Source organism: Typopeltis vanoorti, chromosome 3 (genome assembly GCF_054136105.1).
Source record: "Typopeltis vanoorti isolate ZY-2024b chromosome 3, IOZ_Tvanoo_1.0, whole genome shotgun sequence".
Lineage (NCBI taxonomy): Eukaryota > Metazoa > Arthropoda > Arachnida > Uropygi > Thelyphonidae > Typopeltis > Typopeltis vanoorti.
The window spans coordinates 69251242-69270802 of NC_143551.1; the positions used below are offsets into that span (position 1 = coordinate 69251242).

Sequence of the window (19561 nt, forward strand, 5' to 3'; positions counted from 1 at the left end):
ATGGGATGTAGAGTATACACATGATGGGGATATACTGTAGGAGGTGGAAGATATATATATGTGTATGTGATGGTGAATTGGGATCTAAAATTTAGATGCCACATTTTTAAAATTGTGAGGACAACAGAACGTATTCTGGCAATGATGTAAAGAACACTGACTTGTAGAAGTAAGAAGATTCTAGTTCCATTGTATAAGGCCCTGATTAAGTCACATATTGGTCATCTGGTTTTCAAATGGATAAAGAGGTATTGGAATGGCTCTAGAGACGATTGACTGAGATGGTTTCTGGAATGTTGAGTATATGAAGAAAGATTGAAAAGATACAATTTACCTAGTGGATAGGATAAGTTGGTAAAGGGTTCTTATCAAATTAATATTGAAGAGTTTTTCATAGAATGTTGCGAGAAGGGGAGAAGAACAAGATTTCATCCCTGGAAGCCATATGAGGAGGGTATGGGCAAAGGAGTAAGAAGTAGGTTTTTTGCATGGATAGTGGTGAATGATTGGAATGCATTATCTGAGAGTGTGGAGTCTGTAGAGAATATGAATGTATTTAAAGCACTCTGATGAGCTGCGTGAATGACAGAAGGACCTTCCATGATGAGTCGGATTCTATGGAGTTCTGGGGATAATAATCATAATGTACAGAGTATTTATATATATAATGTATTCATGAGCATTGACTCGGTTACTGTGATACATTTAAAAAGATATTTAATGACTAACAAACCGAGAATAAGTTAGAAAACGTTAATGATACAACTAGTTTCGGCTTATTATGGCCTTCATCAGGTATCTTTGTAGGTAGAAGAAACAATAATAAAAGACTGAAGATATTAAGAAAACTGAGAAGCACAGGTTAATTGTATTAGATAATTAAAAATAAAAAACGTTGTATTAAAATTCCAGTTGTTTTATTTACGTGCCATTGTTTATTGTATGCGTGATAGTAGACTCTCGAGAATGCCAGTATTGAACAACGGCAGTATGGCTCTCAGGGATGTTATAGCTCAAATTACTGTTCAAATGCTTAGGATTAAGGACGATCTCCCTGGATTCCATTATCTTTCTTTGAAATTTATCCTTGCAACAGAAAATGTTTTCAGATCTATCTCAGGAAACTGAGTGACCTTGAAAATTATCATGAGGATTGTTTGAGAAGAGAACATGGCTGGATAAGGCACTAGCATTTGATCTTTTATAGGCGATGTTTCTTTTATGCACCTCCATGCGAAGTTCAACAGATTTATTAGTTTGACCGTAATAAGGAACATTACAGTCACACCATAGTTTATATATGCCAGGATATTTTACATTATGATGCTTAGGTTTAGGATGGCTTATAAGAGATCTGATTTTTGGAAAAGTGGTGAATAACGTCCTGATGTTGTACTTTTGAAGCACTTTTCCCAATTTTTGGGAGACCGAACTGATGTATGGGATTGAGATGTTACCTTTAAAATTGGTAGTTTCTGTATTGTGGTGCCTAGGAGGATCTATAAGAAATTTCTTAATTGTTCTTTTATGATATCCATTTTGTTCAAAAATATGTCAGAGGTGATTAATTTCTTTTTGAAGCTCATCTGGATCGTTTAAAATAGAGCGAGCTCAGTGTCCCAAAGTGGAAATAGTTCTGAGTTTCTGTAGTGGAAAATGATGAGAAAGACTGTGAAGATATCTATTAGTATGCGTTGATTTTCTGTACATCGAGATTCTAAATTTTCCAGAACAGCATGAGAGTTTTATATCCAGGAAAGGAAGGGAGTTATCATGTTCTAGTTCTGCTGTGAATTTTATATTTGGATGCTGATTATTTAGATGATGAAGAAAATTCATGAGAGAGTTTTCACCATGACTCCATATAATAAAAATGTCATCTACATAACGTTTCCAAACTTTTGGTTTAAATGAAGAGGAAGATATAGCTCTTGTTTCAAAGTCTTCTATTAAAATATTCGCCAGAATGGAGGATAAAGGGTTCCCCAACGCCAAGCCCTGGTTCTGTTTATAGATTGTATCTTGATATCAGAAGTAGCCAGATTGAACACAATGCTTTAATAAAGCAAACATTTTTTTGGATAATTTATCCTTTAATAATATTAATACTTCTTCAGTTGGTACATTTGTGAATAATGAAATAATATCTAAACTGATTATAATATCATCCTTGTTGATGAATAAATCTTTAATACTAGATACAAAATCTAAGGTGTTGTTGATGAACGATGAAGACTTATTAGAAAAAGACTTGAGATATTTTGATAGTTTGTAGGTTGGAGAGTCAACACCCTCAACAATAGGGTGGAGAGGAGTGTTTTCCTTATGTATTTTTGGAACCCCATAGATACGTGGTATAAGTGGATGAAGGGAGCGTAGAGAGAGACGTAAATCACGAGGAAGTTCACTAGTATTTTGTAGTAAGTTGTTAGTACGGTTTTGTAGTTCCCGTGTTGGATCATCCTGTAATATGGAATATGTGTCACTTTCAAGTAGTAGAAGCATCTTATTATGATATTCTTCAGTTATTATAACTAAATCATACTTATTCAAGATCATGAAAGATATATTTGAAACTAGAATCATTCCAAATCCAAATACGGTAACTTCCTCTATTTTTTTTGGGAGTCTCATCACAAAAGATGAAAGAAGCCAATCGAATATAAAACCAAAAATAAGCTTCGCCAAAAAAGATATAAAAAGATATTTTAGATTTAGTTATAATTTAGCTATATATATATATATATATATATATATATATATATCAGGGGTGAATATTCCAGGTGTGCTAGGTGTGCAGTGCACACCCATGGAATAGCAATATCATCGATATATTTTTGCATTTATTCCTGTTAAAGACTCCTCTAATAGTCTCCTGGCTTCATGTGATTCCTAAAATTAAACATAAACACCATATATTAATGCTTCATGAAGAGGACACTTTTCGGTGCATTATATCACATTTGTGTAAATAGTTGGGTGTGTGTGTGGTCACAAATACTGACACCCTTGAGTCCTTTAAACAGTCATGCAGATGATGCAGTATGTCAAATTCTTAATATTTCAATAGTTTTAAATGGCCCAGAAGGCGAGCTGGGGGGGGGGGGGGTGCACTGAGACAATAACACCCAGAAGTCATTAGTGGCTGTGACTGGTTACTGTGTGAAGCAATTCAATTGAACATTGTCATTTGTCATGAGTTGCTGTTTTTATTTTCTGAGTTTCATCTGTTTTAAGTGTTTGAAATGTCAACTGACATATTTAGGACACTGATATAGACAAGTAATTTTCTATAAATAATTTATAACTTTTTCGTTCATATTTACAATGGGAAACAGTGTTGACGATGTATTGAATGTCCCGTTTTCTACCAGAGCTTTTATACATTTTATGATTATAGTCGAATCAGGTTGTACTTGTGCATAATAAGTTTGTAAAACAAGTTATTTCAGCCTTTCTTTGGTTCAATGCATAATTTCCCAAGTGATTACTTTTTCCGATTTCTGTGCGTATTATATGGCTGTATTTAAGTCGTATCAAAATTCATGTTATCTGTGTCTCACTCTAGTTTTCCCAATGATAATCTAATCTCACCATGAAGAGTAAACCTTTTGTACTTCTCACATAAACGGCATGCATGAAGCATAGCTATTTTTCATTTGACTGTTATGCTTTCCATATTTAAAATTATTGATTATCCATATTGATAAAGTTTCTCAAGTTATCCTACAATTAATGGCATCGAACCAACTATTATTATAGACTTTCATACATCAATAAAAAATGCAATCTTATGTCAAATTGATGTGAATTTTGTAGTGCAGGTTTCATAAGCCATACAACAGTACACCCAACTTAAATGGGCATGTGATGCCACTGATATATATATATATAAGATATTATAATTACATTGTTTTCACTACAAACACTCAGTACAAAATGCAAAGTATGGTCATTTTTTTTCTTTACTTTTATACAATAATAATAACAAGCACAATAATATTAACAGCAGTTGCTATTCATTATATCCATATCCTTTGAAGCAAGTGTTTGGTTTAAATCAGGATTTTTTTTAAGTGTCATTAAAGTATATAATTAGGTTAATGAGAAGTTTTAAATAATAATAGGTAATTTTAGCAGTAGAATAATATGTTTTTTTTTTTGACATGTGGCTCTCATTTATTATTGTTATTTCAAGGGTATCTTCATGATGAGTAAGACTCATCATGGGAGACCCATGCTAGTCATTGTTCAAACAATAGCCATCATAACTCTTCTTAAACTCATTCACTGTAGGGGCGTTCCATTCATTCATCCATCCATCCAATGGTGAATGAGTGGAATGGAAAAATCTAGTCCACACAACCTTACTAATCACACTCTTACAGAATTTCTAGGGGTGATTCCTTGTTCTCCTCCCTCCATTTGTCCTGAATTGTCACATATTGAAAAATTTCTTTTCTGTCAATGTTAAAGAATCTCCTCAGTAATTTGCAAGTTTCTATCATATCTGTCTCCACTGCCTGTGAACCCATAGTTCACAGGCAGTTCACCTTTAATCTAGTCTTCGATGGAGAAGTTCACAGACCTGTGACCAACAAATCTTTCCCATCTCCTGCCATACTCTCCTGCTTTTTCACATCTCCTCTCACTTCCTCAGATCTTTTATTCACCATAATCATTACTCGTACATGTAGTAAAAGCTGCTTTATCATATTCTTGGAAACAAAACTTTTGGCATCTACATGGAGTCAAAAGATTTTTTTCAGGAGGAGTACACTAATCATAATTCATACAATACCTATCATACATTTCCATAAACTCATTCACTGTCACGGAACTCACAGCCAATTCTGGAAATTCATCCACCACTCTCAAAGCAAGAAGTCTAGTGCACACTTTTACACAATTTCCAGGCATGACTCCTTGTTCTCTCCCTATCATCATGTATAGAAACAATTTCTTTTGTATCAATCTTGTAGAATCCCATTAGTAACTTATAAGTTTCAATCATATTGGCTCTCTCTGCCTGTTTACTAAGTTAATCCGTATATCTTTAATCTATCCTCTACAGAAGCATTTCACAGACTTGTCACCAGCTTGGCCACTCATGTCTGAACCCTCTCCACTATTTCCTGATCCCCACAAATCCAAATAACCAAATCTATGCATAGAAGTCAAGATGGGGACAAATCATACATAGCATTATAAAGAGGAATAATAACCTCCCAATCTTTACTTGTCAATGTATTCTTCAACATCCAAGTAATCCTTTCAAGCTATTTTGCAAATTTTTACAATATGCTCTCTGAACTTTAAATCTCTTTCCATGGTAATCCACCAAATCCCTAACTTCATCAATTTCATGAAATCCAGTACCATCAATATGATAAAAAGTATGTAATCTTTTCATTCCAATGTGCATAACATTACATTTTGCAAAATTAACTTGATAACTCTTATTTTTCCATAATGTGAGTTTATTTAAATCATGCTGCAGGGCCACCATTGCGCAATTAGAAGAACGACATTACGTTGCATCATTCGATTGTAAAAGACCTAAGTTCGATTCTTGTCATGACGAGAAGAATCTTTATATGGTTTTTTTCAATTGAAGATGAGTTAGCCAATCTCATATGGAGATAGCAGGGTTTTTTCCTTCCAGAAACTCGGGTTTTTCATCCCGCATATAGACAAAAAAATATTGGTGGTGGTAGTGGGCAGTAGATGATGATGGTAGTAGCGGTTGGTGTAGTTGGTGAATTAAGTGGTGGAAACAGAGATTTGTAGAGTAGGTGTCCCCTCGATGAGTCATGAAATAATAATAATATTATTATTTATTATATATATATATATATTTGTAATTAATTTTTTAACTTGGGGATACTGTATATTAGGGTTACCAAGTGATGTGTTTAAATAACCAAGCTTATAAAATCACTTGGTAACCCTAATATATATATATATATATATGTAGAAGGTATTTTACCTTGGGTAAAATATACCCAAGGTAAAATATCTCAGCTAACGCCTTTTTTTTTTTTTTTTTTTTTTTTTTTTTTTTCCCGTATACGGGAGTAGGCGAGGCCATTTAGCCCTATCTAACTTTTTGGAGACTGAGTGGGCAGTTCAATCTCCACTGGTACCCAATCAGAGACAGATGGCCCAAGGCTATCACTAATTAAGCGGTACGTAGTGAAGAGAGACGGCTCAAATGTGCCGCCATCTCGTGGTCCCTAATCCTACCACAATATATTTAATGTCTGAAATAATGTGGGTTCTACGATCGATTTTCTTGAGTTTACAGGACGAAAAACCCGAGTTTCCGGGAGGAAAAACCTGCTTGCCTGTGCCAGAGATCGACTAACTCGGGAACCGGTCGAAAAAAGGCTTAGAAAAATTTCCTCTAGTCGCCGACTAGACTCGAAACCAAGCCTTCCTTCGTGCGGCCAAGCGCAGTGGTATGCAAACGCCACATCCACTGAGCTACACAGGCTCATGGTAAAATATCTTCTACATTTATATCTCCTCCAGAGATTTTTATTTAATAAGGTTAAAACACCTTATGGCAACTTGTTCTGGTAAAATACTTATAAGCTCTGTATTACTAAATCGTGGTATTTCTAGCCTAGCTCCCACTGACGAGACCTCAATAAAGGTCGAAACCGGTCTGGGTAGTGGCCTCTTGCCTTTAATACAAAACATCATGCATCCCCTTCTTGGAGATGTGTTTTGGCATTAAGGGTAAATATTAAGATTAGTGATCAGAGCTTATGCCACCTTTACCACGAGTTGCCTTGGTCTTGCACTACCTGTAGAATCAGCTAGACTTGCATCACTTGCAGGCGCAAACTTGACTTGTTTGTCTGTTTGCTTACTTGGGAAATGGAGTAAAACCAGGTTTAAAAAAAAAAAATATATATATATATATATATTCACACAAAAGGTTACAAGACCTAGAGCAAATCAGTGCTATGCATGGGCAAGAGGATAAAAAGAAAGGAGAAATATGTTTACATTTTTTTCAGACAACTGAAGGTTGTATTCTTTGGTGGGGAAGGAACAGAAATGGATGGAATGAAAGAGGAGGATGAGAAATTTTTTTGGTGAGTTTCAAGCTGTACAGTAAAAGGGGTGATGGTTAACAATAGTCCCTGTTCTTATGATTTTGGAGGAAATTATAGGAATAACAATTCAGCAGAGTCCATGAAAGTATCTTTACAGGAACTGCCAAGAATAAACTGACTGTCTGTGAGAGAAGGAATGAAGTCAATATGTGAGAGAGGAATCATTGATTAACTGGTTTGTTCTCTTCTGGGCAGAATCGAACAACTTTAGAAAGGATTATGAAGCACTATCCCAAATATGTGAGCAATATTCCATGGATATTCCTAGGAGCAATATTCCAGGGATTTAGAGTTTGTACAGAGCAGCTAAGGTGTGAAGTAATGTTTTGTGTGAAAAAGTACAAGTTTTTTGGTGGCTGCAGAAGCTGTGGTCAAAATGTGTTTGTACTAGGAAAGGTTGGAGGTATAGGTCAGTCCAAGAAGGAAAATCTGATTTTTTTTTTGATATATTGGTATTACTGAAAGTTAGGGAGAAGGGATGTGAGCTCCTTTTTGTCAGATATCAGACAGGACCGAGTTTTGATAGTAATGAAGTTTACAAGGGTGTCCTTTCCACATTGAAATATAGCTAGAAGATCAGAGTTTGGGACACTGGTCATGGTGAATCTTTAAGATTTTAACAATTGAGCACTACAGGGCTTGTCAAAAGGATGAATGGAATGTATTTCATTGACAAAACTATGGATAGGATTTGAAGTCTGTCAGAGCAGGTCATTTAATATACAAGAGGACAAAGCAAGTGAAAGTACAGAATACTTTAGGTACTCCTGCATAGGTAGAGAAATCTGAGGAGAGGAAACTATCCATGATGACACCAGTGAGAAAGTTGGTGATGCACTTGCAGAGTGTAGAAGGCAGATCATAGGATGGCAGTTTGATAAGTAGGCTCTTGTGCCAAACCCGATCAAATGCCTTTGAAATGGCAAGAGCAACTGCATGAGTCTCTCCAAAATTTTTCCATGGCTTGAGTCCAGAGATGGGTGGTAAAAGCTAGAGGGCAGTGGAGTGTGAGTGGCAGAATCCATATTGCTTGTCACTGACTCTAGGTTGTCACAACCTAGAGTCAGTGACCAGAGTTGTGACTAACTCTGGTCACAACCTCTAGATTGTGCAGGAGTTGGTTGTTAATGATCTTCTTCAGAAATGAGAGTAATTGGACAGTAGTTGTTGAATGACTTTTATCACCTTGCATTGGAATCAGCTGGATGTGGGCCTGTTTCCCTGCTGTAGGGTAGATGCCAGTTGAATAGGATAAATTGAGGCAATAAAAGATAGGTGTTAGTTCTAGGACCCAGCTTTATAATACAATAAGTGGGATACCGTCAGGACTGGATGCCTTATTTGTGTTCAAGTTATTAAGGATTCATCACATTTCTTTCTTGGTGAAAGCTATGGATTATATGAAAAGTGCAGTTCTTGGTAGAGTGGAATGAACTTTGTCCAGGTTACCCATGCTGGAATTGGAAGAGAAAAATGATACCTGTAAGTATCTACAGCACGATGAAGATGTATGCAGTCCAATACTGCTTTTCTCAAACAATAATATGTGGTATCATTAATGCTGTATGCTGAGTACAAGGACCCCGTACAAACAGCCCTGAGTACAAACAGCCCTAAAAAGAGCTGCAAATGAGGTTAGGTTCTTTATACATAAGTTTGTTTAATAGGACTGTTATGCATGTATCTTAGTAGTGTTTCACATAGGACTGGGATATCCAGATAATACATAAATTAATGAAGGGATTAATTAACTACTGCACTGGCCTTGATGTGTACATATGTCTACAATTACATGGATGCGAAGCATCCATTGAAGTCAATATAACCTTTGGATATTACAGAAATAATATGGATATAAAGTGTATGATGATGATGAACAGCCTATTTTTCTACCCACTGTAGGGTGAAAGCCTCTTCCATTGTTGGAGGTTTGGGTCTATTACTCCCATGGTGAACCAGTCCATATTGGGAGAGTATATCCATACTTGGGTGAAGGAATGTATGAAGGTGGAAGACAACCACAAACATCCATGCCTATGCAGGATTCGAACCCGCAGCCTATTGGCTAGAGAGCGGATACGCTAACCACTCGGCCAACCAGGCCGGCATAAAGTGTATAGATATATATATTTTATCCATGTGGCTGTTTGGGTGATTAATATAGAGATTAATAAAGAATAAATAACCTGATAACAGTCTCCCTTCCTCCTCCTCCTATTCATGAGGCTTTGCAATTTACATTCTCTCAATCTGTCCTTGTACTCCACATTCCAAAAACCACTGACTACCTTTGTGAATCAGAAAAGATTCATAAAAGTGTATAGTGAAATGTTTAGGGCTTTCATCAGTGAGTCTGTAGACCCCATGGGGATGTCCATGTAATAATAAACACAATAATTGCGGTGGTAGTGGTGGTGGTAGTAATAGTAGATGATATAGATCATATTCTATAGGTGATATGGGTTAAGATAATGTGATCTGGATGTTAATTGTGGAAATATGATTATGGTGTGCCATTATAACTCCAACATCTTCAAATCTAGATTTAGATTTTTGTGAAGACAGTGGGATTATCATGTACTGTTTTTGTTTTGATGTATACGCACATATGTTTCCCCTGTAATCTTCTCAATAAGTGATCATGTGTAGCTTTTCAGTTCTACAGATGTGTTGTGCTAATTGTGTTGGTACCACTTCCATAGTTCTTTTTTTTAGTGTTCGATAATTGGTTAGATGTTTTAAGTTGTGTGGATGACTGCTGATTAGAGTAGCTATCAGATGTTCTCTCATGGTTGCTCCATATATATATTATTGAAATGCATGGTAGAGAGTAGTAGTAGGCCACATTGTGCACTATATGTCTCTATTTTTGCCATAATCATTACTGAAGTAGTTGTTTACAATTACGTAGTGTCTCAGATGTGATATGCTTAAAATATTATGTGAGGCCATTGAAGAATTTGTCAGCATTCTATGTGTATTGGCTCTCCAAAGAGCAGCAGAAATAATTCTTTTGTGCAATGATTCTAATCTGGACAGGCTGTTCAGAATGTTCCCATAGGTTGTTGTGCTGTATCTTAGTAGTGTTTCACATATGCTATGGTAGATAATTTTCTTAGTGTTGATCGGTATCATGTCCTTTACTTGGAACAATTTAGCTGCAATAATGTGAAGTTTCTTATGAAGATTTTTGGCATGTTTGTTCCATTTAAGGTGACAGGAACAGAAACACGGGGGATTCAAACCCAAGTGAATTCGCTTTTTATTCTTCTTTGTAGCACCCTCTTTTCGTATTGGAGGATCTCTCATTGTGCTCTCCTATTCACCCTTACGCGATTGCATCACACTTCTGCTCCTTGAAGAGCGCTCATTTCGCCAAATGCGAGTTCAGCTCGCCTTCCACGAACGATTCCGTTGCAGGCATTACGTCATCGTGGGCAGCAAGCTAGTAATCTTTGAACCTTTGTTTGCACTTAGATTTACATTCTTACACAGAGTATAATTTTGATATCAATAACTTTGACAATATAATTCTACTTAGGCATACAATTTTCTCCTCAACTTTACTTCTTTCTAAGGTAATTGTAACAGGTTTTCTTTTATATTTTGCTTTCTTAACTAATAGTACAAGTATTTCTAGCTCAGAATTGTGTTTCTTGTTAAATCTTGAATGAATGATTTTTTTGTTGAAAGAGTCCCCATTCAAGATCTAACAAATCCCACTGCAGGTGGATGTTTGTGAATGTCTTTAGGTGGAAGATGAGGCTTCCTGCCTTGTATGAGACCCTTCCCACCACTGCCTACTTGCTAGAGGAATAAAGCAGATTGAAAATTTCATGCTTAATCTTTGAGCAGGGTTTCCACTGCATCTAATTTTTAGCCTTCCCGGAGTATTAATGTATTACAGGTTTACCACTTTTCAATGAGTCTCACATTTAAAAAAATATTATAATGAGTGCTAATTTGTTGTTATTGTCAAGTTTAATTTCACATATTTTGTTCTGAGGATACCTGCAGATACAGTATTAATGAAAATATTATATTAATGATATTACAGTGGATAGAGCATGTTGGTCAGCAAGCATATATGCTAACCATGTGGTCAACTAGTTAGGTTAATGGAGAGACAATTGAAAAGATCCAACAGTTGGTAACAGAGATGATATCTGGCCTTTGGAATTGTGCCTAAAAGGAAAAAATTCAGAGAATATGGTCGATTTTGCAGCTTTAGGGAGTTGTGTGTGTGTGTGTGTGTGTGGAGAAAGAGAATTTGTAGTCATCCTTGGAAGATATGTAAAAATGTGGTTAGGAAGTATGTGAGGAGATTCTCATGATGTGGAGAATGGAGTATGAGATGCTATTTGTTGATGAGCTCTTGGACTTCCTGAAGGAGCCTGAATAATAATAATTGTTTTAACATTTGACAGCCTGGGTTGTCAAGTAAATAGCATCTACACTGTGATACCAACAGGCTTTGAGGCATGGGCACTGATCACTATGGCACAGATGGTTGGTGGTAGATGATCTTCATTGCCTGATGCATGTGTGTGTGTGAGAGAGAGAGAGAGAATACTGTTTTGCTTATTGCTTATAACAATAAAATTCTTTTAGATTGCCTTTAGCCTGCATAAACAATTTCTTTACATACTCTGATTTAACTTTCTGCACAATATTCATTACTTTCCTGGCCTGCACTTTATATATTTCATGACTAATCTCATTCTTATTCTCACGATATTCTTTCCACATCATCATCTTCTTGTGGATCTCTTGCTTAATAAGGTATTTTTATTAGTATTCTTTCCTCTATTTTGATCTCTTTCAATAGCCTCTAGAATATTATTATTATTAATAAGATCCAGGTCTCCATGGAATCAAAAGACTAATCGTGGGAGTCCTTCCTAGAAAACATACAAGTCTATCATACCACTCCTTGAACTCACTGACCATGCATGCTCTATCAGGCAATGCATTCCACAGTTCAACCACACTCTATGCAAAGAAATCACTTCTCATTCTCCTGCTCACAACTTCCTTTCATAACTTTCAGGGATCTAAACCTTCCTGATATTTATTTTTTATGTTCTTAGGCAAGATTGTAATAAAAATAATAACAAATCACACTTGCCAATTATTTTCAACTAGAAATGAACTACGTACCACACAAATCTAAATATGAAAAATTTTGCAAAGAAACAACTGAAATCATCCCCAAAAGCTTGACCTTAAACATTGGGCAGCTTTTCTGCTTGCATCAGTTAACAACAGCAGCCAGGATTATGAAAATTTGCAAGAGCAAGTGAGCGTAGTTTTGTAACACTTGAGCTGTAACTCATGGTACTTCCCATGCAGTGTGTTCTCAGAAAGTTATCTCAATGATGCCAATAACAGAGAGATAAAACATTAAATATCAGAGATATAAATATTATCATGTTCACTTCATAAATACATTTAATTAATTCATAACTGCTAATAAACATTGGAATTGCACTACTTAGGATTGAAAGAAAGACTCACTTACTTTTCTTTAATTTAATTTAATATAAATCTGAGGTTGTATAGGGTTTAAATAAAGCACAGTCCAGTAACGTTTTGACATTCTTCAAATATACCAGATATTTTCTTACATATCTTCCTATTACTAAAAAATTTGTGATAATATAGACCATTTAATATTAGCTGCATCTTGACCATGTAAGTGGTAAGCCTACTGCCAGTAGTCCAATCTTTGATAGAATATTGGGTAATATTCATTTAGTAGTAATAAGCTTTGGGTTCAAACCAGATCATGGTATCCAGTTTTTGTGAAACTCTTTGCAGGTAATGTCACAGTTTGAAAATTTATATGGAACTGGCCTTTAACTTATATATATATATAAACCTTAGTAGATATATTTCATTACCAGCATGCAACACTATCATTTTAACTGCTTGTTTAATCGGTAGTCTGAACTTCAGAACTATATGTAGTTTATGAAATTCTGAATTTGTACCACAGACTTTTTCAACCTTTTCTAGATAAGACTGCTATAAAAGTGAAAGTAAAATAAAAAAATAGGACTTACTCTTGTGATGTGACTCCATTCATATGACTACCAAGAAAATTGGTATAGGGTCCATTTTCAATAATATAGACAGAACCACCCGCACTGTTAATTTTTCCAGCATGGATTGCTGCCCGGCAAATTGATGAAGATTCATGATATAGAACAGTTCCCCACACTTTACCATCAGAAGAACCACAATTCTGGGGACAGGTCACCCTGAGAGGGGGGGGGAAAAAGTCAAGTTTTTCTTTAGTCAAATTATATTCCATTATTATTATTATTATTATGGAGTCAAAATACTCATAAAGGGAGGGCTGTTCTAAACCCTACAAAACCACTGATAACACACCTTAAATTAATTTACCATCCATGTTGCCAACCTTTTTTTTTAATACATTTCATGAACATGCTGCTCTCCACATACAAAAGGCCTGCTCTCATTGCCTTGCTCATCATTCCTTCATACAAATGCAGAAGAGGTCTCAATTAAATAGATATTCAATATATCATACATAAATATACAATATTAAAATATTATTTTGAGACAAGAAGAGTCTCAAAAAGCATTCCTAAATGAAAAAAATTTCATTAGGAATGGAATATATCTAAATCTACTAACCAATATTATAATGCTGTACTGCTTATACAGCAATTATAAAATGAATCGCATTACTAAATATAAAACTGCATAAAATTTCAAACAATTTCCAATTAATATTAGCCACTAAGAGATAATATGAGACAACTTGTAATGGAGGAGACTCAAGACTCGAGAATGCTGGATCAGGTTACAGCATCAAAGAACTTAACAGTAACCAATACAGTCAGACTGCCTCTGCTTGTGGAAAACAATTATGTAGTCATGACATGGAAAATGCCAGATGTGCAGAATTTTCAGTTTAGAAGGGGTATATGTGGAACTGCAAGGCAGGCAATTATGACAAACTGAGGATGTCTAGAGAAGTGCCATGGCATAAGAATTTGGAGGGGAAAGATGTTAGTGCATGGGAGATGGTCTAGCAGTGTTTGAAGAAATCAGTATCAAACTATATATCCAGAGTCTGTAGAATAAATAAGGCAGGAGTTAGATGAATGAGCAGCAGCATCAAGCAAAAGTTGCGAGAAAAAAAAAAGTTGTGGAGGGTATATAAAGAAAAAAGGTGATCAGCAAACTTGTGAGCAGCACAAGCAAGAATGCTGATCTACATGCAAAGCCAATTAAGAAAAGAAGCTAGCTGATGACACCAAAAGAAATCCCACAGAGTTCTTTCGCCATGTGGTAAGTAAAAAGAAGAATAACTAATGAGTGCTGATGGTGGAGAGATAACAGAAGCAGATGAAATAGTTGAGTTGCTGAGTGATCATTTTGCAAAGATGTTCCATCCAAGGTGATATACTGCAGTGCCAGATGTGGCACTAACTGATATCAGAATATAGGTAGGTGAATTGGAGGTGCTTTTGATACTGCAGAACCTTAATGCAAATATGGCCATGGGATTAGATAGCACAACAGATAATATGCAAGTTCCTCTGACCAAGCTGTTTAACTCATGTTTCAGTTCTAGGAAGGTGCCTAGCGAGTGGAAAAAAGGCAAAATAGTTCCACTGCATAAAGGAGGCACCAAAACAGAAGTAGCAAATTATAGGCCAATCATTATCTCGGAAGTAATGGCTAGGTACCGGAGTAGCTGGTAAAAGAAGAATTCAGGATTGGGCAGACAGAAATATGATACATTACAGGGGCAACATGGTTTTGGGAAGTGATTAGTAATTTGCTTCCTTTTTATAATAAAGTGACAACTGAGTTAGATAAAGGAAGTGGCTACTCAGTGATACTGCTGGACTTGACCAAGGTATTTGATAGGATATCATTTGGAAGCTCTTATTAAAATAACTTTCACAGCTTATGCATGTAACAAAAATTATATAGAATTTTATTTGAAAACTCTGTTGCATAAATTGGGCAAATGGGTATAGATATAAACTTGGTGATTTGAATAAGAGTATGGCTGATGGAACAAATATCAAAGAGTAGTGTAAAGGGGAGATAAGGGCTGGGCAAAGGCAAGTGACTAGTGGTGTACTGTAGGACTCAGTAATTGCCCTCTTCTGTTTAATTTGTACATTAGTGGTATTGGAAATGATTTAAGGTGAAATATTCCTAGTTTGCTGATGATGCAAAGCTAGGAAGAGCAATAGTCAATGATGATGATGATGCAGAGATCCAACAGGATGGCTTAAACAGACTGTCAGTATGGACAAAGGATAACGGCTGCCAGTAATGTAGCCGAGTGCTAGGTCATGCACTTTGGAATGAAGAGATTATGAGCTCTGTACAATATTGATAAAACTGAACTGCAGGAAAGTAATGAGCCCAAGGATTTAAGGGTGATTTTGAACAGAGAGTTGAAGTTTAGAGAATATATATTGCAAAGGTGGCCAAAACAGCACATCAGATTATGTGGTTGTTAAAAAAACACAATGAGAAGCAAGAAGAGAGAAGTTATTATTTCCCTTAATAAGGGCTTTACTTAAAATACTGCATGCAGATCTACACTTCTGGATAATGTGATTCAAGATTTGAAGATGATGCAAGGGATGAAGCATATGCAGAGTGAAATTAAGAGAACTCTAGATATGCATGGAAGAGTGAAGAAGAATAGAATGAAAGATAACCGTATGAAAGATGTAATGAATGATTTGCAAGCAGGCACTGCGTGGAGATTCAATTATTATAGGTGTGGTGAATGAGAGGATGCATAAAGTTGGTTTTCCTGGAAGTAGAATGAACAGTGCAATTGAGTTATTGGATATGAAGAGAAGGTGAATGAAAGAGTTGGTAGTAGGAACAAATGATTTGGATGCAAACAAGGAGAATGTGAGAATGGATATATACAAAGGAAATTAAAAGATAATACTGTGGTAGGAAAGGTAGTCAATGTGATGCCCAGGTAAGGGCAGTGATGAGTTGAGAAGATGAGCAAAGATCATGAATAGTATGATAGCAGAGATGTGCGAGATAAAAGAAGTATTTGTAAATGTGTTAGATGAATGGGGTTCTGAGAGTGATGGACATTTAAATGTTTTGGCATGCTATTTGGATAGGCTGTTGCTGGAAGGGAGAGTAATGACTGCAGAGAAATGATGAAACTGGAAGAATAAGGTAGGAGAGAGAGAGGGGGGGTGCTTATGAATGAGGAGATGAGTAGAATAGATGGGGAGAATGAGAGAACAGGAGTGCAAGACAGACAGGGAAATTGGAGTCAGGATAGACACTAGAAGACACACTATTCTTTTGAATGTGGAGTAAGAAAACAGATTGAGGGAATGCAATTTGCAGAGTCTTGTGAAAAAGAGGAGGAAAGGGAATATGAATGATATGCATAAGTTGGTATGGGAATGTTTCCAGGTGTTAATGTGGAAAAAATAAATAGGAGGTAGGATTATACAGTTTCCAGGAGATGGAAACTGTGAACAAGAAGGAAAGAAGTAGATTCTTTACATCAAGAGCCTGCGTTAGTGAATGAAATACACTGCATGACAGTGTAGTGAATGTAGACACATTTAATGAGTTTAAAGAATGATGTGACCAGATTTATGTGTGCGGCAGTGTGTATCTCTTACAATGAGTCTTTTAACTCTATGGTGTGGTGTTAATAATAATAATCACGCTTCCATGAAGCCAAAGGATTGTGTTATTGATTGGGACATTTGTGAATAAAGCACAATCATCAAAACTGACTAATGACTTTTGTATCAGGAAATGTATCCTTAATTTTGTTAATAAAATACTGGACATTCTTAAAATAGAGAAGAAGTACCATAAACTCTTTCATGATTCTGCTAATTTGGACCATTGATGCTATCCATGATTTTCACAGAGGTGTATTTTCTTTCTGGGTAAAGATTTGTGGGATTAACTATTTTATTGTTTTTTTTGTCATGTAGTAACTAATTCTAGTAATTCTTTAGTTTTATTCTTTATTTGTCAGTGTGGTCACAGATTACAATTATATAGCTCCTCATCATAATGCACATGTCCATTTTTTCAAAATGATCCTTTCTGTCCTTCAGCCTCCTTCTGTATATTATGGTCTTTATCAAGTTATCATAGTGATAATTTTGAGGTCGCTTGAAAGGACTTATCTTCCATATTAAACAATATTTGCAATGCTGAGGTACTGTGTAATTCAGTCATTTTTGACAGTTTGCAATAAAAACATATCTCCTGTTTTATGACATAGGCCAACAGATTAATTACATGATTCTGGTAACTTCTTGGTAATTAGTAGATTTGTATTTTCTCTGGAAGCAGCCTACTGATCATGACCCAGAGATCATCTTGAAATACAAGGGTGGTCTGAAAGGTTCTTGGCCTAATAATGAAAACACGAATTTATAATTTCAAAATTATTTTTATTTTTTAACATAATCTCCCTTAAGACTAATACATTTATTCCAGAGATGCTCCAGAGCCATTATCCCGTCCCTGTAGTGGTTCTCAGTAAGATCTGAAATACCACTCTACAGCTGCAATCACCTCTTGATTCAAAGAAAAACGCTGACCAGCGAGGAGGAGTTTTAGTTTTGGGAAGATATAGAAGTCAGAGGGAGCCGAATCTGGTGAACAGAATGTATGTTTCAACAATTCATAGTGGAGATCCCTTAATTTTCCCATTGCCAAAACACCTTTGTGGGCAGGTGCATTGTCCTGATGAAAGATGATTTTTTTCTTCTGCAAACCGAGTCTTTTCTCACGAATTTTTTTTGTCTAGTCTGGTTAAAAGATTGGAATAATATTCTCTGGTTATTGTTTTACCCTTTTCAAGATAATTAATAAACAAAATACCTTTAGCATCCCAAAACATCGATGCCATGACCCTTCCTGCTGATGGAACCGACTTTTTCTTCTTTGGCACTGAAAAACCGGCTTCTGTCCACTGTTTTGACTGCTGTTTAGATTCTGGTGTGTAATGTGAATCCAAGTCTCATCCATAGTAATGAATCGATGCACAAAATCTGTTTTATTCTTGTTAAAACGCTCCAAGCACTGTTCAGAGATTTTCATGTGAGTGCATTTTTGATCTGCTGTGAGCAAGCACGGCACCCATCTTATGCAAAACTTTTTTCATTTGCTATTCTTCGTGCAAAACATATCCTGCACGTTCTTTTGAAATGCCTATAGTTTCAGCAATTTCATGCACTTTGACCTGCTGATCATCCAATACCTATCGTGCACTTGATCAATGATTTCTGGTGTTGTTACACTTTATCGATGTCCTTCATGTGGATCATGTTCAAGGCTGGTATGGCCACATTTAAAGGAATATGCAGCCCATTTCTTAATTATTGAAAATGAAGGGGAAGAGTGCCCATAAACTTTTATGACCTTCGAATGAATTTCCTTTGGTGTTAAACCTTCTTTTACGAAGAATTTTATAACTGCACAATATTCAATTTTATCCATTTCAAGGGATACAGACATCTGTATAAAACATAGTACTTGATAGAATGACTTGCAATTTCACATGCATGCTTATGACAGATGTACCAACTTAGAAAAAAAAAATCTTGCTGATAGTGTTGCCATCTATGGCCGAGGCTGAGAAATTTTCAGGCCACCCTCGTAGTATTAGATGAAAGAACTGCTCCCAGTGAGCCTACTGACTCCATGGAGTTTAAAAAAATAATATTGATACTAATTCTAAGTACATATGTGTATATATACATACATATGCACACACACATATGTCATGTTCATATATGTGCGAAGGATGAATGACGGGCAAAGGGCAAAAGTGCAAAGGAAGCTAAATCTAAGTTGAGATCTTAACATAATATCCTATGGCAGATTCCTGAAATTAGAAAAATGTTTCTGCACTGAAATTAAGAAGTCACGTGGTCATAGAGCAAACTATTGTTAGCAATGTCTGCAGGAAGCATGTAACGAATGATCATCCATGTCATCCATATATATGAAGAAGGTTTGACGTGAGCCCAGTGTCAAATAGATGCTAATTGTGGCTTATATAACTTCCAGAGATGTCTTCTTGTTCTCTCCCTGTCTCTCTTCATTCTATGAGAAATCTTTTCCACATTAATAAGTTGGTAATACTCCTTACAATGACTGATATTTGAAGGAAATGAGGATAAGGAAATCCTCATTTCCTTCAAAATCACATGATCAAATCTGCACGCAGCTAATCCATATGCCTGGCAAAAAAACTTACTATTACAGAACTATAACCTTTTTATTTCCATTGTGTCTTACTCAAATTCTAACAGTATAGTCCTAAATTTCAGATCTTTTTCAACCATCATCTCATATCTCTTCAAGATATTTCCACCAACTGTATTTCAGGGTATTTCAGGAGGAGTAGTAAATAT

At 35.8% G+C, this 19561-nt stretch overlaps 1 protein-coding gene across 1 annotated transcript in view; it reads right to left on the bottom strand.

Moving 5' to 3' along the window:
• The window catches only part of LOC150108245 (clotting factor C-like), a 368054-nt gene that overhangs the window by 202831 nt on the left and 145662 nt on the right, over positions 1-19561 (bottom strand). Inside the window, exon 9 of the mRNA XM_090415698.1 lies at positions 13193-13390. Coding sequence (XP_090271824.1) covers positions 13193-13390 — 198 coding nt within the window. The remainder of the gene's footprint in view (positions 1-13192; positions 13391-19561) is intronic.